The sequence below is a fragment of the Numenius arquata genome, chromosome 2 (genome assembly GCF_964106895.1).
Source record: "Numenius arquata chromosome 2, bNumArq3.hap1.1, whole genome shotgun sequence".
Taxonomy (NCBI): Eukaryota; Metazoa; Chordata; class Aves; order Charadriiformes; family Scolopacidae; genus Numenius; species Numenius arquata.
Window position 1 is genome coordinate 96171053 of NC_133577.1, and position 24735 is coordinate 96195787.

The 24735-nt window shown below is 44.3% G+C and overlaps 1 protein-coding gene across 1 annotated transcript in view; it reads left to right on the top strand.

Moving 5' to 3' along the window:
- Nucleotides 1-529: 529 nt before the first annotated feature.
- PPM1H (protein phosphatase, Mg2+/Mn2+ dependent 1H) overlaps nucleotides 530-24735 on the top strand; it is a 138010-nt gene continuing 113804 nt past the window's right edge. The window contains exon 1 of the mRNA XM_074168322.1: nucleotides 530-765. Within this exon, the coding sequence (XP_074024423.1) occupies nucleotides 530-765 (236 nt within the window). The remainder of the gene's footprint in view (nucleotides 766-24735) is intronic.

Consider the following 24735-nt stretch of genomic DNA (forward strand, 5'->3'; position numbering starts at 1 on the left):
CAGGACCGCCCGCCGCTCCGGCCCCCGCCGCACCGCCGCAGGCGCAGCCGGGGGCGTCCCCGCCAGGCCCCGCCCGCCGCGCACCTGCCGCGGGCCGTCCCGTTCCCCCCCACCCCCCACCCCGCCCCGGCGCAGGAGGCGGGCGGGGGCGGCGGCCGCCCGTGCCCGGCGTGTGCCAGGAGCCCGCCGGTGCCGCAGGAGGAGCAGGAAGCGCCCGGGCACATCCAGCCTCGCTATCACATGACTCAGCAGCGGCAGCCGCCGCCGCCGCCGGGCTGAGTTCACCCAGCGCCGCGCCGGGAGGGGGGAAACCTGCCGCCGCCGCTGTTGCGATGAGCCCGCGGCCCCGCGGCTGCCCCTGAGCCCGCCGTTCCCCCCCCCCCGCCTCCTCCCGGCTCCCCCATTGCGGAAGCGCTGCGGGGGCCGCCGGGGCCGCCGCCGCAGCAGCGCTGCCCGCCGGCGCCCCCCGCTCCCCGCCCTGTGCGGCGGCTCCGGCGCTGCCGCCGCCGCTGCCGCCGGCGGGGGTACTATGCTCACGCGGGTGAAGTCCGCCGTGGCCAATTTCATGGGCGGCATCATGGCTGGCAGCGCGGGGGCCGACCACGGCAGCGGCGCGGACTTGCCCCTCCGGTTCCCTTACGGGAGACCCGAGTTCCTGGGACTGTCGCCGGACGAGGTGGAGTGCTCCGCCGACCACATCGCCCGCCCCATCCTCATCCTCAGCAAGGAGACCCGCCGCCTGCCCTGGACCACGGGCTACGCGGAGTGAGTACGGACCCCGGCTGCGGCCGGCAGGTGGAGGGCGGCCGGTACCGCCGCCGCTGGCCGCCCGTGCCCCTCTGACCCCGCTCCTGGGCCAGAGGCGGCGGTACCGGGTGACACCCCCCACCCCCCCCCCGCGGCGGGTGCCGGCGTTGCCGGAGGCGCCGTCCCGGGCCTGCGCGGCGCCGCGGGCAGCGGGAGCCGGGGGAGGGATGGGGGGGAGGGACGGGCACGGCATCCGCGGCGCCGTGTGCCCGGCCCGGCCGTAGCTTTCCACCTGGGTAGGTCCTTTTCTGGGAGGCCGAGGGTGCAAACGGTCAAGTTCCCTTGGAAGTGCCCGCGGAGGCGGCCGGTAGCCGAAGGATGGCAAACGGGGGGCAGCGGGGCTCCTCTGCCCGCAGTGAGGGCTCCGGGGGCGAGGATGGAGTCCCCGCCGGTGAACAACTGTCTCCATTCTTGAGGCAGGAATGAAAAGGGCTATTGATGGGAAACACGGGTCGGTTTGTGCCTGTGTAACTGCTTCCCGCTGTCCAGAAGTGGTGAAACGTGTGGGGTTTGGGGCACCTTCCTGTGGACCTGGCCGCTGATGGCGCCTGGTCACTTAATTCCCCAAGTGCTTTCTAGTCTGGGGGGGGGGGATGCTTGAGGAACATGAGCTCCCAACCGAAAGAAAAAAAAATCCATCGGCCAACCCCAAAAGTGGGCTTTCCCAGCAGTTTGTTGCCTTGACTCACTCGTGTCATGGTATTTACTTTAGAGGGTATCTGGTCGGGACCTGGTTGTAGCCTTGAGCACAATCAAACTAAGTGATTGCAGGCAGCACCAGCCAGGCAAAGGGCAGCCTTCGTTTGGATGCAGATCCTCATCCCGCTGGCAGTGGGAGTAGCTGCGGAGGCAAGGTATGTCCTTGCTCTTGATTCCTCTATCAGTGCACACGTTGTTTTCTTGGGTGATACTGGGAGCGCGACTCAGTATTTGGTTTCTCTCTGCTGCTGTCTCAAAGCCTTGAACATTTCTGTCCATCCATGTTGTTACCAACTCACAGATTACAGAAGTTAAATGAAAGGAGCTCTTCTGAGCTACACACTGTTTCACTGTAGAGCACTTGTCTCTTCAAGCATCCATGAATTCCCAACAAAGCTACTGCAAAAACTACAGCGAAAGCTTCACGTCATTAATGAGCAATCACTAGCTTTATTTAAAAGGTTGTTACATCATTGGGGACGCTGAAATGCGAAGAGAGATTTAAAGAATTTTAAATTGGATTGTTCTCTTCAGATTATTAAAGAATTGAATAGACTACTGAGCAAATTCCCTGGGAACTATAAATTTAAATGTTTAAAAGTAAGCTCTAATTGTTCTGCTACTATAATAGTCTCTTAAAAAGCAGTGCTTTACCAAAGCAAGTAAGTGCTGCTATTTTTAGCTTACGTGAAGTGCTGTGGCTTTCAGCAAGTAACTGTAATTGCAAGTTGGTGACAAGGTAGAAGGGAGGATCTCTGGCTCCCAGGTACGGGCATCCACTGCTGCCTGCAAGCTCTGCCCGAGACTGTTGGGGAAGAAAAATGTGGATGCCAGAAAGTGAAAGCCCAGGTAGACCCTGTAGGTGAAACCTTCTGTGAGGGAGTGTTCAGAGATACAGTGAATGGCTCTGGTGGTCATGAAAAGAGAAGAACGTGCCAGGATCGTTTTCATGTACTTGTTATTCTTCTGAGCTTTGAGCAGTTCGGTTAATTGGGAGGCGTAAAAAAGTCACTGTCTTTCTCAGTTCCTATTGCTATCTATGTGAACAGTGGTTGAGCTTTTGCTTTATCTCTGGTTTTTTCCTTTTCTCTCATCCCCTTCCAGTGCAGTTACTGGTTCCAGTGCTGGTGGAGCAGAGCTCAGTGAAAGGTACTCCTCCTTAGAGAGAGAGAACTAGTGAACGTGTTACCAGGCTCTTCCCAGACACATCTGTATGATCTTCCAGAACGGGGTTTGGTTGTAACTGGAAGATGTTAAAATGTGTGCTGTGCAGAAGTTAAGAGGAAGGCAGTGCTACCAAAATGGCATTATTCTCCCAAGGCAAAGCAGTGCAACTGCCATTAATGAATAAAGAAAAAAAAAGGAAATAAGGTTTTGCAAACAAACTTGGGTTTTGCCAAATAAGATGACTACTTTTTTTTTTTTTTTTTTTTTCCCCCCCACTCCTACTGAGCTATTACCAGGCTTTCTGAAAATAATTGCGAGAACTTGCTTGAAGGTATGCCTTCAAAATACCTGTTTTCCTTTTGGAATGCATTTGAGTTATATAGAAAAAAGAAATGGAAAAATACCAGGAAGGTCAAATTACTATTATACATACTCTGAAGTTTGTTTGCTTGGAGGAAGCGGGGGATGAAGTACTTCTATGCTATTATTTAGTATTGTGTTAGTGTCTATATTAAGGAAACTATCACAGCAGTGTTTGCCTTTTGCTACAGTACGAGCGCTCGCAAGAATGTTTGGTGTCCTCACAAGGAGCTTGTGACATAATACTAAGGTCAGTCATTTAATTCACATGTTACTGGTTTGCTTGGGTATGAGGGAATCAGAATATATGTGTTGTGTCCACAATGCTGCGAGGGCCAGCTTCCCTGAGCTACTTCTTTTCCTGTGTTTCCATGTTGCAGCAAATGAGCAAAAGTGATTCCAGTGTCTTGTTGCCTTTGGGCACAGAGATTTTTACTTCTTGAATTTGGGCACAGAGATTTTTACTTCTTGAAGTTAAGGAGAGGTTTGCTGTAGATTTAGAAGGTGGGGACTTGGCCCAGAAGGTGTAAGGAGAGAGCATGTGCCACCTTTATCGTCTCTGCCCTGATGTCATGGGCACAGTGGGGTTTGAGTCGGTGGATTTATGCTCCACACCCAGCACCAGCATCTGTCTCACTGTCTTTAGGAGGAAATTTTGGCTCTGGGAACGGATCTCCTGGAGGCTTTGGCTCAGGAAAGTATTCGTAATGTTTATGTTCTTTAGTTGTAAAACATGTCAGTTTACAGATGATACTGGAGCTCCTTGATGTCATCATGTTGGTGTTTCATCCAAGCTGGATAAGGCATTTTGGAGTTAGACCTGGTTCCCATGCAGGACTAATGCGGTCCGAGTCCACGGAATATGTACTTTTTTTCATGGATTTCCTCTTGTTCCTTTGATTTTTGAGGATAGAGATTTCTTACTAACTTAAGTAGTGATAAAGAAGCCCACCCTATTGACTGGTTCTCCTCCTTAGCATCTGTGGTATATGCTTGTTCATCTGACTTGTTCCCGTGGAACAAGGACTTCTCACCTTTTCCTTGCTTCTGTTGTACCGAAATTTTTTGAAAATAGGTATTTTTGCAATATTGCTCATCCATGTCATATATTTTATCTTATTTTTAAAATTACCTACTTATCTCTGGTATCATGCAGTGAAATGTAAATTAGCCTTTATTTTTTATTATTAGCTTCCCTCTTTTAATAGTGTGATCATTATGCAAAGCATGTAGGCAGGCAAATGAAATCTTCAAAAACATACTTGATGCTGGGATAAAACATCGTTGCTTCCTGAAATTTCAGTGGGAAATAGCCCCCATAGGGGCTCAGCTTTCCTTAGTCAGTGAGCAGCCTGAAAATTGTCTTTGTAATGACTCTCCTGCTGTCTCTTCCTTGTGTGGGAGACCTAAGACCTTGAATTTCATTTCATCTCATGCTACAGGATGGCAAAGGACTGGTAGATGTTTCAGAGAGTTAGCTCTTATACCACAGATGCTTTTCTAATGGTCGTCAAACTCCATAGAAGCAAAATGAAAATTGTATCCCACATCCAGTAAGCTTTTTAATTGTCTTTAAAGGTATCATTTAATTTAGAAATAAACTTTTCCTTTTTAATCACGGACATCCTTAACATGGTTTTACTGCATGTGGCTAGCTGCTGTGTATCAGGAATGACCCAGGGAGAGGGTAGCCTGTTAACAAACATTCCTGTAAGTCTGCCTTTAATCCAGAGGGGTAAGGAGATTTGCTGCTCTCTGAAAAGTTAAGTGATTTATTTGAGTAAGGGAGTGGTGGTGGTGGGAATCCTGCCTGACACTTTATTTACTCGTTGCCCTCCCTCCCCTCCACGGGCAGCTCCCAAGGCCACAGGGCTCTTCCAGACCTTTCCCTGCCTGAGCTGTGAGCTGGTTTCTGAGCTTCTGCTTGGATTGCCCTGTTACCAGAAGGGAGATTTCTTCTCTGGTCCCTTTCTATGCTGTTTTCAGTGTGTTATGACCTCTTCCCTCCAGAGCTGCTGCGAAGCTGCCCTCAGTCCTTCCTTAAAGTCTGAAAGTCTCTGGCAAAGTGGAGGCAGTAGCATAGATGGAGTCTGTAACATGAAATGACTCAGATAGTATTCACCTGCATCCAAACTCTGCCCAGAACATTTATATTTCACCTTTTTCTCTTTTGCTTTATCTGGTTGCCCTCCTCCCCGCCCCATGAAGGTAGAGGATGAACAGGGTGGAGCAGAGCCTTCCTCTCCTGATTGAGTTCCCAGCACTATATACGGCATGACAAAATAGATGCTAAATTTGCAAATGACAAAGGACGAGCCTGCTGCTCATGCTGGTGGAGTTGCAGGGAAGCTGCAACTGAGTAGCATTTTGTGGTAGAAAAACAAGACTAGTCATTTTCCACCTATTTTGAATGTGTACTCCTGGTAATCCAGATTTCAGTACTGTAATCGCTTTTCTAAATTGTATGAATCCTGTGGATGGGACCACAGCTAGCTGCTTCTGTATCACATGCTTTCCTCTCTTTACTGTTACCTTTCTGCAGTCTCTTTGGAAAATATCAAAAGGTACTATTAAATATGCTTAAGGGAAATGGGGAAAGTCATAATCATATGTTGTCTGTGACCTTATGCAAAGGACAGTTTTGTCTCCCTTTTTTATTAATTTTAAAAAAAAATTCTAAATGACCCTTTAGATACCTTGGCAGTTCCAAGTTATAATAGGTAGGTAGAAGCTTGACTTTTGTGGTGTGTGTGTTTCTTGGCTTATAATGTCAATTTATTATCCCAGCGATGCCTTCTCTTTGATGAGACACAAAGTCCGGGCTCTTTTTCCATAATGTTACATTTCGGAGATGCTGCGGTTTCTCTGCTCTGCAGGCCTGCAGTAGCAATTACATTTTCTCTGTGGTGTGGTGACTACTGACCCATAATGGATGCAGAGTTGTAGGTGAAGTATGATGACTGTGTCCTTCTGCAGCATTATTACAGGGGCACGTTGTTACAGCAATAACTTAAGTTCAAAATGGGAAGGGCGGGGGAAGCTTATGGATTTTTTTTTTTCTACTGTAAGTACTCGTTGCTTTGTAAGGCTGATGTTGCATCATATTTTCTCATGCTGTGTTACTTAGCTTGTAGGAAATGAATGTACGTGAGAACTGACTGGAGGTTTTTATTAAAATAATTTCCAGCCTTTCTCAGCAATCATAAATTTTAGGTTGGCACAATCAACATAAAATTTGTTGATTTTTGTGAGTTAAGGTAACACAATTATTTTTCCACCTGAAGCACCTTTCATAGAATCCTAGAATATCTCAAGTTGGAAGGGACCCGTAAGGATCATTGAGTCCAACTCCCTGCTCCTCGCAGGACTACCTAAAACTAAACCATATGACTAAGAGCCTCAGCCCTATGTTCTGTCTAGACCAAACTACTTACACAAATGTTAAGCGTTGTAATTAACAATCCAAAGCAGGTGAAATCCTACCACTTCTGTGAGATGGGGTAAACCGAAACACTTGCGTGTCCTGAGTTGGACACCGTGGTGTTGTCAGAGGATGGCGTAGGGCTTGCAACTGCTGACCGCTTATTCTAATCCCCATTGCCTCCTATTAACAGGAGATAACACCACCACCGTGCTCCTGTGAATTGAAAGCTACATTCTCATTTCTAGGAGCTAGTCTTTCCAACCGTCAGCTGGGAGCATGACTCATACCCCATTGGTAAACACGTTTCATGTGTGTATTCTGTTTGGTACAAATTTCAGGAGGATGCTACGCCAGGGAAAAGGAATACCTTTTTTTATCTTGTTCTGTTTGGCTGTCTTCTCAGGTTAAGTACACAGAAATAATAAATTACTTTCCTTTTTAAACTTTTAAAAAATTTGTTTACACTTCTCTTTGTCTGGATAAAATTATGTTCTTTTATTCCATCTGTAGTTTAGAACGCAAGACTGAGTAGGACCTGATGAATGAGCTAAAAATTCAAATCCCATATGTGTACCCAAAGACAACTAAACATTCTTCCTGTGTATGAATTATTCTTCTATGCATAATATAATGTTAACTTTAATATACATTGCCAGACTCTTGTTTAAGCCTGAGCTCATATAAAACAGCCTAGAAAAACCTCATGATACTTTTAAGAGCTTCAGAAATTCCTTTTCTTGTGTAAGAGCTTACACTATAGCATCTAATATTTATGTAATGCCTCTAATCTGCCAAGTGTCTTGCAAATAATGATTTCAGAATAACCTTGGATAAAAATGTACACGTGTAAATGTTCTGGTTTCTCAGGTGAAGAAACCAAGGCAGTGAGGATAAGCTTTGGCAAGAGGCTTGATATGAATGTGGAGAACGAATCCAGAGTTTAAGGTTCTGTGATCGGACAACACAGTTGTTTTTCCTGCCGCTGTGTGCTTGGCTGTTCCTACGTGATCCCTGATTCCTTCTTAGAAGGAATGGGGATAAAATGAGAAAAAGGGGAGGGGGGGGGAAAAAGGGTAAATCATGTGCTCTGGTATTCTTAATGTAGTCTAAGTTGCACATACATGATTCCTAACGAGGCAAGTATGAAATTTATCCCTCTAAGCTGTCTTGTATCGCTAGTCCCCCAGAGGCTTAAAGCTAGTGCTGTCTCACGTGTTTCTGAAAAGCTCACTTGAGCGTGGTCCTGGCTTCTGAAATCAGGGGGTGACTGTGTCCTCCCAGGCAGCTTTTCTTTGGCTCCTTCGGCCTTGGCATTGGTGGCAGTTATCAGATGTTACCTGCAAACACTCCAGCTTTCTTCATTTGTCTTAGATGCAGCTGCATTGCTTGGGAAAGGTGTATGTGGGAACAGCTTGGCTGAGTTATCATCATGCTATAAAGTAATCTGACAGGGCTGTGCCCCTCAGGGTGAACCGCTTTGAGCCTGTGAATGTGATCAAATGAAACGTGCTCAGCTCGACCTTGAAAGGAAGCAGTGCTGCAAAGCACGGGTCGTTCCTGCCATGGGATCTGCGTATCACGTGAGGAAGAAATATGGTTTGTGGGCTTAAGGACAGGTTAGGTCAGCTCTGTGTTGAGCTGCATCCCAAGAAAGACTTGGAGTAGGGGAGCGCTGTTAATGAGCGGAGGGAGATGTCTTTGGGTAGATTTGGGCAGAGTGGACACAGTACCTTTGCTGTGGCATGGGGCTCGGGTAGCAGTAGGTGCTGCGTGTGTGCTGGAGTAGCGTTTGCGGGGGAGATAGAGGCTCCTGGATCATTCCTACCCTGGATCTTTATCCCCTCCCTTTTGGATTTCTGTTCTGATTGAACTCGCCGCTCTAAAATGCGAGACGTCCTACTCGGCTGCAGCAGCTTGGTATTAATTGTGCATCTTGTTGTCTCTTAACTGTCTGGAACTTATTTTTCCCCCTCCTTGTTAAACAGAAGGAGGAAGGTGACTTGTAAGACTCTATTCCCATTTGGGTATATGTTTGGGATGGCTGGCTACGATACAAGGTATTACCCAGAGTGGTTTCCCTGCTCATAGGTTGGGTAGAGTAGAAGGGGTCATGCTTTCAAGTGCTCAGAATGCAAAACATTTAGCACAGCTGGTGAGAGAAATCCCAGCTGGTGTCGAGCCCCTTCACCCCCCAAATCCAACAGAGATGGGGTGGGATTTTTATTGCATGGTAATTACAGAGGTTCAAGCACGTAGGAGGTGGCCAGGAGGTCAATTGCAGCCTTTTGGCCAGCTTCACAGCTAGTCCCTCTTGTCCAACTTGACAATCCAGCGGCTTGCTTGCCATCTAGTGCCGACTGTACTTGTGGCTGTTAAGTGGCAGGGTGCTAAATGGTAGATGCTGCATGAGCTGTTCAACAGATGAAGCTCGTAAAATGGCTGGAAACGGGTAGGATTCCTCCTCCCAATCCTGTACATAAGGCAAATGTTTGTCTGCAGGGTTTAGCATTCTCTGAATAAATACCGCACCCAGTATTTCCTCAAGGGCAAGCCGTGCTGGAGTAAAGCCAATCTAAGGGACATCTCTGTTTCTTGATCACAGAATGGTTTAATTGCTGGAGTCTGAGAGGGGAAAGGAGAAAACTAACCCTAAGCTGAGGCAGCCAACATTGCTAAGTGGGATGGTTGGAGGAAGGCTCTGAGCAGGAGGGAGTGTGGGCAATACATAGTTGGGGAACAGCAAAATATGGACCTTGTACATGACTCAGCACTCATGCTGATTAAAAAAACCACCAAAACCCAAAAACCTTCAATAAGAAGAGCTTATCAGTGTGCTGTGGTGGCATAAAGCAAGGTGGCGAATCTGGAGCTTTGCTCCTTGTTTGGGATCTGTATTCAATATAATGCTGGGGGAGTCCAGGGCTGCTGAGGTACAGGGGTACGAGCAGTGCTCTGTCTTCAGAGGCCCTCTGGCTTGACAGAACTGAAAATGTATATATTTTTTTAAAAAGGAAAAAATTATAATGGTAGGCTGTCAGTCACATTCACTGAAATTATTATCATCTGTGTTTAGCTCCAATTCATTTCATTCTTTCTTTTCTTTGATACCAAGGGTTGCATGAACACCTGAATCTTATGTGTCACTTATCTTGATGGCCATGGCGATGCTTCTCCTAAATAGTCCCCATCCCCATGAGGGGCAGGAGTCAAATGGATCTGGTCCCCAAGAGGAAAGAGAGCAGCATTATGTCGGCCTCTGTCTGCTCTGGTGTGGGGAGATCTGTCTGTGCACTGGTACCATGTCTTGAGGTGGTGAGCTTCGTCTGACTTAGGGAGAGAGGGTGGGGAAAAGAATGGGAAACCACATACTGTCATGTGTATGCTTTCTGTGGTGGTGATCTGCTACAACAAGAGAAGAAACAGCTTTGATTGCATCTTTGCTACTTTTATTTTGCCCTGTAAACAATTGGGGTTCTTAAGGGGGACATGAAACAACAGCGTATGTGTGAGCTGGAGTGGAAGAAGAACACGTACTGTTTGGGTGTTAGCTTACAGTGATTTTGTAGACCACACTCTGGTGTCCTGCATACCACTACTTCAGAAATCCTGCGGCAAAGAGTCCTTGGACTGGCGTTAGAGGTCTCTGAGGTTGTCTAGGGATCCCTTCATAGGCATAGCTCTGCTTCCAAAGTCTTCCCATACTGGTCCCATAGCTAAGTGCCCTTTGTACTGTCCTATCTGCCTATCTGCCCCATTGCTTAAAGGTACCAATGGAGGCGGAATCCTTCCTCCCCTCTGCTCCCCCAGCCACGAGTCCTTCTGAATTTTCCTGATTTGTTCCTCTGTCCTTTATGGCCTGTTACGATAATTTCTACTCTCCAAACTCCCTGCAGAGAGGAAAAAAGAGATCCAGCTCCAGCCAAGCTCTGCAGCAGATCTTTTAATTTTTTTTGGCCAACATTGATTCATTCAGGCCAAGTATGATTTGTCTACCTTTAGGTATGTGTTAGAGACCTCAGAAACAGATGATGTGTAGTGTGTGTTTGTAATGCTGTAAAATACTTGTCAGCTAGCACTAACAATCTGGTCCTTGGTGGAGTCTAATGTTGGAGGTGGGACTGAGGATGGGTCCCCAGCTCTTACAACTTAAACAGTGGTCTGTTCTGTGGAGAAGTCTTGCAAAGGAAAAAAAAAAGTTACCTTATTGTTCTTCAGAGATCTCTGTGTTTTTCAGATGTAGCAGGTTGCCATGTAGACAGACACACTGTGGGTTCTCATCAATGAAACACTTGATACCCATTCCCTGGGGTGAAACAGGATCCTTTCCATAGTAAGCTATGGGAGCAAGGGGTTTGTCCTTTTGTTCAGGTGTGATGTTTAAAGATGCAGCTCTGTGAAGGCTAAGAAAATACCATAGGCGATAGCAACTATGATGATCTGTTTCAAAAGTAAGAGCCACCACATCCCTCCCTTGCTGATGGGGCTCAAGAAGCAGCTGAGCAGCCCTGCTTGTATCCCAGGGTGCAAAGTGTTACCCTTCTCTTGTTTTTGGTGGCCGTGCGGGGAGCTTGGTGCCTTTTCCCTTGTCCTGTCCTGTTCCCTTGATGTTAATTCCACTGGCTCCATGTCTGTGCGAGTGCCTTGGCAGGCTGAGTGTGGGTCTTGGGTTGTTGTTTTTTTGTTTATTTGTTCAGCAGAATGTGATGCTTTGCAGAAGCCTGTGCAGTAAAACCAGGTTCCTTAAATTGCTGGTTATAAGTGCTTTTAAAACAGCATTTGGGACAAAGTGCTCTTTCTTCTGAATATGCATTAAGGGTCTTTGTTTCATGAGTGAATGCTAAATTTTGGAGTAGAAATTAAATGTAAAATCCAGTTTGAACTAGTTTTTGTTTCTCTTCGCTGAACTTATTTGTAGGTGTCTTGACTGAAAAAGGAAATTAAAAGGTGGGGTTTTTCCCATTTCTTTCCAAGGACTTGATCTAAGTTCAAACTTGCAATGTTTATCCTTTAGAAATTTTAAGAGCCGTACAGTGAAACCTGCACTGTATGTGTGGTGCTTCTGGGGATGGAGTATGCCTTTAGATTCAGGTATTTAGTTAGGCATTTAGAAATGAAAAATACTTATCATAAAGTTAACCTCAGTGAATATTGTTGCTTATATTGCCACATAGATCATAAAGTTTTGTGGGTAGCTGGTCCGAAATGAGTGATTTCCATTTTGCAGAATGTAAATAGAATTTTTTCTCTTCTGTTTTCCTCCTGCTCATCGCACAACAAATAATTGTTTTTCAGCTATTTTCTTGTGTCATTTGAAGTTGAGAACTTATTTCAGTCACACGTGCTCTCGACCGTAATACGGGAATTGGTAAGGCATTAAAACTTACACGGATCTTTTTAAAAATTAAAGGTATATCAGCATCAGAGGGTGATTTCCTCTCCCTTACCTTGTCTCCTCCCTCGTTAATCACATCTCCAGTCCTGTGCTTTCGGTTCATTTCTTTATTATTCTCAATAAACTTTAATTAAGATCAGTGTCTCCACAGCCCTTGCGAAACGTAGATGACACCTTGTTCAGGCTGGGACTCCCTCCGGCATACTTCTCAATGTCATTTTAAGGTCTCTCTGTCCCTCCCTGGTAGTGCAAAGCTGGGAATTACAGCCCAGCGAGTTCCTTCGGCAACCTCTCCAGAGTAATCCCTGAAAATCCCAGGTCTGTGGATGGTAATTCTATTAGCCGAGTCTGGAAGAATGCAGCTGGTGTGTGGGAATGTGGGAAGTTCCCCATCTCTGCCTTTAATCCTTCTTTTAGAGGGGAAAAAAGTTATAGGCTAATGTGATTAGCTGTAATCCCATTCTTGCTTGGTTTTAGAAAAGTGTCTGATTCCTAAATTGCAACCTAGTTCTGTGAAGTGCTTTTGTGGACAAGACCTGGAATTATATTGGTACTCAGCTCCTTTGTCTTTGGAAAAAACTCTGGAAGCAAGAGAGAAAGAAACTCTGGTAGCTGTCAGTGAGTTTCTAGTTGTTGTTACTCAGGGTAATTTAGAAATCTGAAAGAGCATGTAAATGGAAACACAAAATGAGCATAATCCTGTCAGGTATCTAGGTGTATGTGTAAACACAGGCAAGAAGCAATTTACGTGTACACTGCAAATTGCTCTTTAGGGCTTTGTAGGCCCAAAGGTTTACGTTTGGATCTCGTTATTTGCTGCTGCAGCTGGTGAGGTGCTCAGCTTAAGGCGGGCCAGGGACAGACCTGTCCCCAGGAAAAGCCCCAGCTCCTACCTGAAGTGAATGACGTGGGGAATTTTTCCCCCCACATTGAGGCACTTGCTTTTCCTTTTAGTGTTAAGGGAACAAAAATGCTAACGTCATTGGAAGGGCTGGTGTGCAGTGTTGGAAGCCCTGTAGGCTGCCGGAGGAGGGCAGAGGCAGGAGCCTCCGTGACGGGAATGGAGCACGCTACTGCCTGTCCCCGTGTGTGCACACACACGGACGCCACACTGCTTTGGGGACAGAGGTCGTCGTCTTGTGTGAAAGGCAAAGTGCAACCTGAGATCAAGGTCTTTCAATGCCATCCTTTGTGAAGAGCACAGCAGTTGCGTTCAAAGGGTCGGTGCGGCCCCTCTTTGGGGAGGGGGAAGCGCCGCCCTCACGGGCTCGGCCTGTTTTCTGTTTCCAGGGGAAAGGAGGGAGAAGGCAGAAAAATACCTTGTTAGTACCTTGTTTGTTTGCTGGAGAAATTGGAAGTAAATGTGGCAGGCTTACGGTCAAATGCTGCCTGAGGCCTGTGAACAGCCCTGCGTAGGGATGAGGTCCGAGGACTGAACTTGTTGCTTTTTTTTGTTGGAGCAGCAAATTTGAGATCCTGCAATTTAGAGAAACTGTGTGAATCAAGGCTTTCCCTTGTCTTCCCATCAGATTCTCCCTCCTCTCATGCCCTTTCTTGCAGTAGTGGTGGCATTGGGACCCTGGGCAGGGAGGTTGCTGTGACAGCTGCCCCCAGAGCCCTGGGGACTGGAGGGAGATGCTGGGAGGGCCACCTGGCCTAAAATGTGACATAACTTTGTGGTTCAGCTTCCCAAAGCACTGCAAGGCGGGAGCAAATTCACTGAAAAGGAGTATCATTCATTTTTTGTCTCCTGTGTCAGGTTGGCCTAGGGTATCGGTCCTGTCCCAGTAGTTCAAATGCTTGGGAAAGGTGGGAGGGGTGGGAGAGACGATGCTGTAGTGATAAAATGCTGCAATACTAATCCTATAAACTTAAAAGCTTAGTCAAGCTGGTGTTTTGAAAGGTTGTGTAGGACTGCCTTGTTTACAAATAAAAACTACCACTTAGTTTAATTACGGTGTAAGGCACGCTGCCTCTCTTGCACTTGTTTACAAGCCTGACAAGTTTTGGTATGTGGTATAACTGCTGTGCTCCCTCACAGCTTTCTCTAGTGCCAGAAAACTTCTTTAGGCTATCAAATTAATAACTGAGTGCCTTTAAAACAACAACAAAACCCTTGAACCTCCCCCCGCTATCAAATAATTGAAGGGGAAATTTTTATTCTTCTTTCCTCTTTGAAATTGTATTGTGCTCCCTGGAGAACTTTGAGACACTGGATGAGTAAGTAGATGGATTTAATCTTGGAGAATTGTGGTGGTGCTTGGCACGGATAATTTGAACTAGTGTTACATAGGTACGTGTTTTGAAATTACTGTTAACTCCTCTAGTATCCTTATAGAGAGCACACTGAAATGGCTGCTTGGTGCATAGTCAATAAACCAAAGAAAGTGTTAGTGTACAAGGGAAGTGTGATGTGATAGTGGAAAATGGATGCCTCTGTAAAAGTCTACGTTTAAAACACTATTGAGAAGACTGTGTTCAGCCTTAATTATGGGCAAAGCTAAAGAGGAAGAAAAATGACTAGGGGAAAAAACAAGTGGGAAACATAGCGGAGCTGGAAGAGAGGGAACAAAAATGAAGCCTACAAAACCAGGAGAGAGCATGCTGAAGGCAAGCTAAATATTGCAGTATTGGAGGAAAAGTTTAACAGGAATAGAAACCTCTATGACAGAAAATGAAAGGCTGTAAACAGTGATAAAAGGTAGTGCTTCCTCGTGTAACTTAAAGTATATGGGCAGATTTAATTCCTTGAGGGCATACGGTTGTGAAAGGCTTCTTTAGGAGGTCAGGGTCTTCTGTTTCAGGATGCTCTGATAACTTGGATCTAAATGTATTTGAAATTGTTAGAGTCATGAAAACCTGGACTTTTTTTTTTGTTTTTTTTTTTTCTTTAAAATAGAGAAGATACAACCACTGATGCTTTGCTGCATGACAGAGTACTCCACCGGGTATTAAGGGGATTGCTCTGCTACGGTTGGGTTCATTCTTGAATTAACCTGGTATTTCTCACACTTCCACCTGGAATACTTGGACTTGCCCCTGGAGCAGAAAGCAGTGCAATTAGTGGGGCACAAACTGAGCTGCTGAGAAGAAGATTCTTTCAAATGTGGTTGGTTTTTTGTTGTTGTTTGGAATGATAGTCGATCCAGAGTGGTGTGGCTTAACCCCAGCTGGCAACTAAGCATCACACAACTGCTTGCTCCCCTCCCCGTGGGATGGGGGAGAGAATTGGAAGGGTAAAAGCGAGAACTCATGGGCTGAGATAAAGACAGTTTAATAGGTAAATCAAAAGCTGTGCACACAAAGCAAAACAAGGAATTCATTCACTGTTTCCCATGGGCAGGCAGGTGCTCAGCCATCTCCAGGAAAGCAGGGCTTCATCATGCCTAATGGTTACTCAGGAAGGCAAATGCCATCACCCCAAAAGTCCCCCTCTTCCTCCTTCTTCCCCCAGCTTTATATACTGAGCGTGATGTCACATGGTATGGAATAGCCCTTTGGTCAGTTGGGGGCCAGCTGTCCCAGCTGTGTCTTCTCCCAGCTTCTTGTGCACCCCCAGTCTGCTTGCTGGCGGGGTGGTGTGAGAAGCAGAAAAGGCCTTGACTCTGTGTACTCAGCAGTAACTAAAACATGCCTGTGTTATCAACACTGTTTTCAGCACAAATCCAAAACATAGCCCCATACTAGCTATTATGAAGAAATGTAACTCTATCCCAGCCAAAACCAGTACACAGAGGAAATAGCAGGGCCTTCTCCCACATTTTGTTGTGGAGAGTACAATAGAAATTTAAAAAGGCACTTGCACTACAAAAGCACCTGGTGCTCGCAATAGTGTGTCATGCAGCATAGTGAGGGGTGTAAGTCATATACAGAGCTAACATAGCATTTTGCTAGAGAGCTTACCTTAACCAAAATTTAAAGGATGTTTGAGAACGTGTAGACAGAGATGGAGGTTTTCATATAGGAGGCATGAAGTAAGCTTGTTTGGGAGCACTGCTACGAGAACATCTCCATGAGCTATTACTCTCCTGTGTCTGAAACAGTGAAACAGGCATTATGCATATCTGCAGATAAGAGCTTATGCAATATTCTTCAGCAAACTCAGCTGTGCAACAAATAGAAAGTAAACCTGGTAAGCTGTGTGAGTTTAGCTGTGTAAAAAGTAAATCTATGGGGATATGGAAGGAAGCGTAATTCGAGACTCAAAAGCAAAGGTGGAAGAATTCCAACTTGTTATTTTAGGAAAGAGTGTGAAATCTGAAAAAATACCTAAGATTTAAGAAATAATAGCATCCTGGCTTGTATCAGGAATAGAGTGGGCAGCAGGACTAGGGAAGTGATAGTACTGTACTCAGCACTGCTGAGGCTGCACTTCAAATACCGTGTTCAATTTTGGGCCCCTACAGGACTACAGACTGCAGGAAAGACGTTGAGGTGCTGGAGCGTGTCCAGAGAAGGGCAATGAAGCTGGTGAAGGGTCTAGAGCCCAAGTCTTATGAGGAGCAGCTGAGGGAGCTGGGGTTGTTCAGCCTGGAGAATAGGAGGTTGAGAGGGGACCTTATCGCTCTCTACAACTACCTGAAAGGAGGTTGTAGCGAGGCGGGGATCAGTCTCTTCTCCCAGGTAACAAGCGATAGGACGAGAGGAAACAGCCTCAAGTTGCACCAGGGGAGATTTAAATTGGATGTTAGGAAAAAAATTCTCCACTGAGTGGGTTGTCAAACCATTGGAACAGGTTGCGCAGGGAAGTGGTTGAGTCCCCATCCCTGGAGGCATTTAAAAGATGTGTAGATGTGGTGCTTAGGGACGTGGTTTAGTGGTGGACTTGGAAGTGTTAGGTTAATGGTTGGACTCAATGATTTTAAAGGTCTTTTCCAACCTAAATGATTCTATGGTTCTCTGATTGTAATGCACTTCCAGGTAGCTGTGTGAGCTGTGCATACCCTTGTATACCTTGCATACCTTGATCAAGTACAGGACTTGATCAGATTTGGATCGGTTTCAGGAAAGGTCCTCCCGATTTTCTCTGTGTGTTCATCTGGTGCTCTGCTACCCTGCAGCAATGGGAGATACAGAACTACAAAATCTTTCATTTTGCAGCAGCAGTGTTAATTTTTGTGGACAAGGGAGCCAGTGGTAGCATGGCCATGGAGTGGGGGACTAGACCTGTCTGTGGTGGTCAGCAGCTGATGGGAAGAAGGATTCACTATGGAAAGCATTGGCTTCTCACAGTCTCTCCGTGCAATGTGTAGAATGTTTTCAGATCTTCCAGTGTGAAGGGGTGATGTGACTACAAAGCTGACTTCTATCCATCTTGTCCTCCATGTTTCATGGGTGCAATTCCTATTCCAGAAGAGTGAAACGTGGCCACCAGTCTGACAAGGTACTTAAGAAAATATGTTTCCACTTGATCAGCTCTGAATAGGAATTTGATCTAGAAATCTGAAAATAAGAATTTGACAATTCATTGAAGTCTAGAACTATGGGTAGCGTTACCCCATTACAAATAGAGGCTTCATGTGTGAGCAGCTGCCTTACCTGGTGTTAGCAGCTGGGGAACGTGTACCACAGCTGAGAGTACAGGTTTCATCTGTATGTGTTGGCAGTGACCTATTAGATGTTTTGAGGAAAGCCATTTTAGACAGGTTTTTAAAGAAAACGTGGCCTTTCTCTGAAACAGAGCTTTTCCTTATTCAGTGCGTGCCCAGCAGGCTGCCATACTGGGAGGCAGTTGTGTTCTTGAAAGTGTTTTGTTTTCTCTTGCCTATTACTTTCCCTTGGCCTTTCCCATCAAATTGCTCTCTTGCAATCCCCTGCTGTTTGTTTGCAACAGTTGAATGAAATGGAAAACTTCTAATTATATTCTTATCTAAGAGTGCTGCCACTCTTTACTTAAGTACTGTTTGAGATAAAAAAAGCCATGTTGCTCTAATTTTTAGATGGACTAATCTTGCAGTGTGACAGATATGTTTTGTGAATTATGTTTCTTTGTGATCATTGATCCTTCTAATTAATTGTGTGGCAAATCAGCATGAAATGGAAGACTTATGTCTGAAGAGAGCCAATATTATTTTCCTCTACCATCTTGTAGTCTGTGATGTCAATTGCCAGACTTCTGAGGTCCAGCCCACAGACCAAGAAACCCTCATCCCCCAAACCAGCAGGCGTCTGATACACACCAGCAAAGTGTTGGAGGCAACTCGGGTGCCAGCGTAGCACTCTAGGGAGAGCCCGTTTCATCTAAAGAGCACTCTTTGTTGTTTCTCTGGACAAGCTGTGCCCACGTCTCCTCAAACATTTGGAACAAAAATTCTCATTAATTGTTTATTTACCATCCGATTCTCTGATCATGGTAGATCAGGGCATATTTTACAGCCACAACTGGAAGACCAAACCTTGAAAGAAATGTTTTCATTATCTTCAACCCACATTCCTTTTCTGCCCTCACTTCTTGAGCCTTCAGAATAACCATCAGCCTTACCAAAGTCTTCCCAAGGAAAAAACTTCCAATGGGTTAAAAAAACCCCAACAAACCCGACTGAAACCAAGCTGTTCCAGAATAGCATGTGTTTATAATAAATGCTTTGGAGGACAGAGCTGTAGGAATTTCTGAAACCTATGTATGCCTTCAATATAGTAGACTCTGTCCAGGGCAGTAGTGCCATCATGGGAATTATGTGGGTGACTCTACACCCAGATGCTTTCCTGCAGAGGGTTGATGAAGGGCTGGAACACTCTGTTTTTAGCAGGAAACATCTTTTTGTATCTGCCCATCATCTTCCTGGCCTTGATCCTTCCAAGTTATTTTAAAACAAAACCCTGGAAAATCTAGAACAAAACAAATAAACAAAAAGCTTTATGAAGATGAACCTGGGAAATCAAGCTACTTTTAGCTCTTTTGGATTATACATAATGGGTAATGGTAGAGATACACATATGCATAATGGTAGGGATATCCCTAGATATGCTTAATGGCTTGGCTTGTAATTATGCCCCGCTCTCCTGCTTAACGCCTCTCATTCCTAGTGTGCCTTTTCTCCCATTGTCTTACCAGCTAGTGCCCTTCTTGTCTTACAACATGCCCCACCTTATACCAGCAGCTTATTTCTTTATGATTTATCTACATTTAGGTTAAAGTTTTCTGAATTTGTTCATTTCTGAAGAAGTTTGCAGATAACCTGGGTGAAAACATTGGGCAAAGTTTCAGCTCTATCAACTAGCCTTGTAAAAGATGCTATTGCTCTCTAGAGGCTTGATCTCCCTAATATTATTTTGATAGTGGGCTATTTCAAGCCACAATCAAAAACAAAATAAACCCTTCATTTGATTGTTAAAAGAAAGGCATGCCACAGACTTACCGTAAGTCTCTTGGAAAAAAGCCAGTAGGATTAAGTGCTGTCTGTGCACTCCCAGATGGTGAAGCTAGCAAAAGATTACACCTAGAGATTTTGTGAAATTCTCCTAGTCGCCCAGAAATAGTTATAGTATGTGGGATGCCTGAGTAATATTAAAACAATTCTTTGCATAATACTGTAACATCCATTGTCAAATGTAATTGTCACAGCTCCAAATTTTAGTGATCCTTATTTATGCTGCATCTTTAGGATCCTGTAAAAACCATCAGAATTTCCTAATTTCATAATATGGTGGTATTTGTTGAGAGTGAAACGCTAGTGTGGTTCTTACAGGTTCTCCTTCTGCTACAAAAAGAAAATGGGTATTCTCCTCTCTTACTCCAATTTCAGAGTCTGTTTCCAACCATTGCTACCATGCCTTCTGTTTTACTCAGGGCCTGGCAGAGGGATGGGAAGTGTAGGAGGACAGGCAATTGATGTTTAATCCTTCATATGTTTTCTAATTTATACTGGGGCTGATTATACATGCATCTAGAGCAAATAGGCACACATGCATATTCTAAATAGAGATACATTATGATTTTCCTGCTACAGACAAACACTGTATCATCTTCCACGGCCTCCGCGGTTTGGGCCTGGTAAAACTCCTTATTATGTATTTTCACTTCTGCACAGTTCTTGCTGTGATAAAGATCCATTGCCTGAGAAGTCTTGTTTCTTAGGAGATCTGTCACTTCTTAGATCAAATTTGGGCCTGCCTTATACTAAGTAATTAAAAATGCTGTATAAATGATAGAATTCCCTTAAGTGGTTGTGGTAATTGAGTGGTTGAGTGATTACTTTATATGAAGGTTGCAATAGACCGAGTGCTCTGTTTAAAAAACAAATATAAACCCCTGTGGTGTTGAGAGCATCGCTGTCGCTAACGCAAGAGCATTGCTGCTGCTTTGTTACAGGGCTGAATTTAGCCCTTCTATCTCTTTGGTCCCTATAGGCAAGGTATCTACTTTGCAGAATTGCCCTTTATTCCAGGATTAAATGGCTGGGCAAGTCTGATAGCAGCTCCCAGAGGGTGCTTTGGGGGCCCTGGCTCCACAGTGGTGTTTGCCCAGCAGTGGGGAGAACTGTGCGGAGGGTTTCATGCAGTTCTTCTTGCAGGGAAGGTTTCTTGTTTTACTGTTTGGTATTTTAAGAAAAGGGTAAAAAGAAACATCTCTATCTTCACATGAAAGATATGCATCTGTAACAACAGTGAATTATTTCCGTATTATTGAGCATTTCCTGCTTTGGTAATTACTGTGTAGCAATGCTGTCACTGGAGTTGCTGCCAAATTGGTTTATAAATCTGCAGAGACTGCAGCTAGCAAGGGAAGTCTATTAAAATAACACAGACTTGGTTTAGAGGGTTTCTTTCACAATTTGAAATTTCCAGGTTGCAGAGTACTACTTAATACTGTGTTTTGAACTCACAAGCCACTCTTTATCACCTTGACAAAAATCGAGGTGGCCATCATGCTTCCTGACATGAGAAGGGAAAGCTCCAGGGTGGTGGATGCAGGATAGATCAAGTCACTTCCAGTGGAGACTTCTCAGCTCTCCTCCGTAGGCAGAACTGTCGGGGGGTTCAGCAGAAACATGGGGATGTCAAGCTGGTGTGCTCCAAAAGAGGAGAGAGCAAAAGAGGAGACAACACAAAAGGTTTTAGAGATGAATCACTGCCTGGCATAAGTGGGCAGAGCTGAAGGCTTTGGGGTTTTGATAGCTTGGGCCCTACTTTTAGGGTTGAGATGTCTATGAAAAGACACTCTGTGCTTTACAGGCATCTGTAAGATGCCCCAGGACTGTAGGGTGGGTAAGATTTTTGCCTCCGCATATCACATTGTGGGGGCACTGGGCAGTGTTCTGGTGTCTGCATCCTTTAAAGGATGTTGGAAGAGCTGCAGGGTGAAGAGGAGGGATGTGGAAGTTATTCCAAAGATGGAGAAAGTGCCTGTTAACAGCAGGGGACTTGGCTGTAATCTAACTACTTGACCAAAAAAAGGTTGAGAAATAAGCTGATTAGAGTTATGAAAGTATTTATGGGAAAAACACGTTATGAAGGGACTCTTTTATCCAGTGAGGAAAAGCAGAAAAAGAACTGAGGCCTGGAAGCGAAAGCTGTTAATTCAAATGAGGAATGAAGCACAAATTTCTGCAGGGTGGTAGGTAATACAGGGTGCTGTCAGGGAAATGGGTGAAGCTCCTGTCTTGCAGTCCTAACTTAAGTGAATACTCCAGAAGCACCAAATGTTTCTACAAACACTAGATTACGGGACTGGTGTTGATCCTGAGATATTTCAGTCATATATAAAGTTCTGTGGTAGATTAGAGGTCTGACTAGATAATTGACTTCTCTCTTCTGGCTTCAGAACTTTTTGCAAATATACTTTTTAGAATACATATTAATAAATAAAAGTGTAACATAGCAATTGGCTGTATTGGTTATAGCATTTGGCTAAAGTCTTTCACATACAACTACTCAGTGTTGCTTGCCGCTGTTCTGATTAGAGAGTGTATCAGCCTTATTAGTAGCTGTGGAGATGCTCTGCACTTTCACCCATTTAGAAAAGATTATCTCAGATGGGTTTGTAATTAAGCAGGTAGCCAATTAGTTGAGGAGTGGCTGAACTACCAAATGCTGTGGGGATGTGTACAAAATAGGTATTCTAGGTAGTACTTGTGGCAGGGTTGTAAAAGCCTGAGTTGTAGAATAGCCCTGGAGAAGCAGCTGGGGAGTGATGTGGTGGCACTTGCAAAGTGGCAGCTTTCCCACTTCAGAGGAGCAGCAGCCCACGTTTTCAGACTATCAAGGCTGAGATGTAAATGTAGTTCTTGAAGTTAGTTTCTCACAACTGGTCTGCAGAATACCCGAAAATATTCTGGAAAAGCATATCTGTGGCAGTTTACAGTCTTGAAAAAAAAAAAAAATTTTTGATTAGGCAGTGCCAGTGCTTGGAGCATCTGTATTTCTGCTAGGTTGTTTACTGTATCTTCACATTTACCCTGGTGCTGCTTTGACTGCTAGAAGAGCACTGACTTGTATTTTGATTAATTCTGACTAACTAAAGGCGAGCATTTGCGTCACCACATTTCTTCTCCTTTTGATTTCATTTTATTCAGCCCCCAAGGAGTTATAATGTATCTACCAGCTTTCTGCAGTATCTACATAAATACTTAATTGTGAGGTGACTGTATTAATAGAATTTCTTGTTCCTTATTTTAGTTTAATGTGTATATGTCATTTGGTAATGAGCAGTGAAAAGAGAAGTCTGCCAAATTTTCACATATAAAGAAAGCAATGATCCCCTGTGAGAAACAATGTGTAGGGATCTCTGTGTCTTTGTGTCTCCCTCTCTCTAAATATATATATATATAAAGTCTAGATATAGATATGTAAAATATATCACTGTGTGTGAATATCTGTACATGTATATTTATACATAGAGATACACACATGTTTTAGAAAAAGTTTCTATTGAAGTATGACAGACCGCGAATCAGCTGTTTGGAGACCTCACATGTGCTGAGGGCAGAGAGAAACCTTTGAGAACGTTGGGCTTGCAGGGCTAACGTTTTAACTTGCCTGTTCTGCTTAGTCTTGCCTGTGTGCTGTCATTGTAAAGACTAGTGTTTTCATCACTAGTCTTTCTTCCCGTTATCTTAGTCTAGATAACTGGGGTTGGAAATACCATAAATGGGGTGGAAAGATCTAAGTGTAGTATCCTTTGCCTGTTTCAAAATCTGTATTAAAATGAAACTGATTCTACAAAACAAACAAAAAAACCCTCTATGTAACTTTATGGGCAAGATGAAGCCTGATGATTTGCAGGAGAGATGCACGTTTGTTTACCCTGTCTCTCAAGGGCTGATCCACGGCTTGAAGTTTTGTAGAGCAAAATTTCATCCAGACTTCTCCAAGGAGAAGAGCTCTTGAGTTGAATACTCATATACTTCTTGAAAATACCTTGATTTGTCTGTTCTCTTTGGTCTGGCCCGATTGTCAGTCAGGCTGGGGCATATTGGCTGGTGAATCAGCACAGGCTTAGCTGGAAATTGGACATAACACAAGCTGCCTCTTCCCCTGCAAGGAAGGATGTGCAGAAGGAGCTGCAAATAATCTCGGAAGATCAAGTGCTGTTTCGTAAGAGAAAGAGAGAACACAGGGGCTGTGGTGATAACTGGGACAGAGACAGGCATGGCATTACTATGCTTCAAGAAGCATAAGGATGTGAGAAACCAAGTTTTATTAGTTCTGCTGCTATCATTCCAGTCTTCTGAAATGTAGAGAAGACAAGCCATTTATTGACCTTCATGGGAGCATCAATGCCTTGGTTCCTAATTATTGATGTGTTAAAGCAAGGGTCAGTTAATATCACAGAACAGAAATAAAATGTATCGGAAGTAAGCTTTTTTAGCATTATGTTGAAGCATAATCTATTCTTAATGGAATTCTTTTTAAAATTTGCTAGGCTGTGCATTTAAAAATATTGATTATAGGACTTTAGTGGTTCTAAGTGAAAAGATGCTTTATATGCTACAAGATAAGGAGGAAAGAGTACCCATCTTGTGTCCCAGTTTGTTTTATGATGTTAAGAAAATGCAGAGATTGCTGTCTCCCTTCTCTTCCTGATAAAACACTTAGAAATGAAGTTATAAAAAGGGGTGGGAGGGGGACACCACAGAAGTAAAAAGTTAGTGATAATTGCTTATAATTACTTCTGTTAAAATACTTTGTTCCAAATGTCTGTAGCATTTATTTTTGAACTCGGACATTGGCTAACTACAAGCCTAAACAGTTTTGCTAAGGGTGTTTTTTATTTTTAGTTGTAGTACTTATTTCTTGTGCACCACGTGTAGATGATTTTGAATGCTAGTGTTTCAGTTGGTCCCAAAAACAATTCTCATGCAGCACCTAGCACCTTTAGATTTTAAAAACAAGCTAACAAAATATGCAATAAAAATTCATACTGTCTGTACTTGTCTTTATCAAAATTTACCAAAGGTGGTGACGTGCATCCTCTCATACAACATAGTAGTAGGGATTTGAAAGTTTAATGCTGCCAGACTTCCGTCAAAATCTGGACATCAGGGATGTTAGGTTAAATCTGATCTCCTGCAGTGGGATTTGACATTCATGGCATCTCTAAATTTCAGAAAAGCTGCAAGTCTAACATTGCCTCTTTAAAAACTCACTTAACACCAGTGAAATTGAGTTGGTGTACAATCCAAGGCAAGGATGTTCATGTGCTTTTCTACATTATCTTGCTATTCTTTGTGTCCACATAAAAGACCTGGGATATGACTTTTTGGGGGTTGAGGGACTAGCCTTCTTTTGTGATAAACTACTGAGGTATCTCAGCTTGCAATCCAGATGAAATATTGATTGTTCATATGAGTTGTTACCTTAGGGTTTAATTCTACTTCTGTTGAAGTCAGTAAGTGCCATCCCTTTGGATTAAGCGGTTCGAGCAAGTGAGTCTTTGGGAATATAT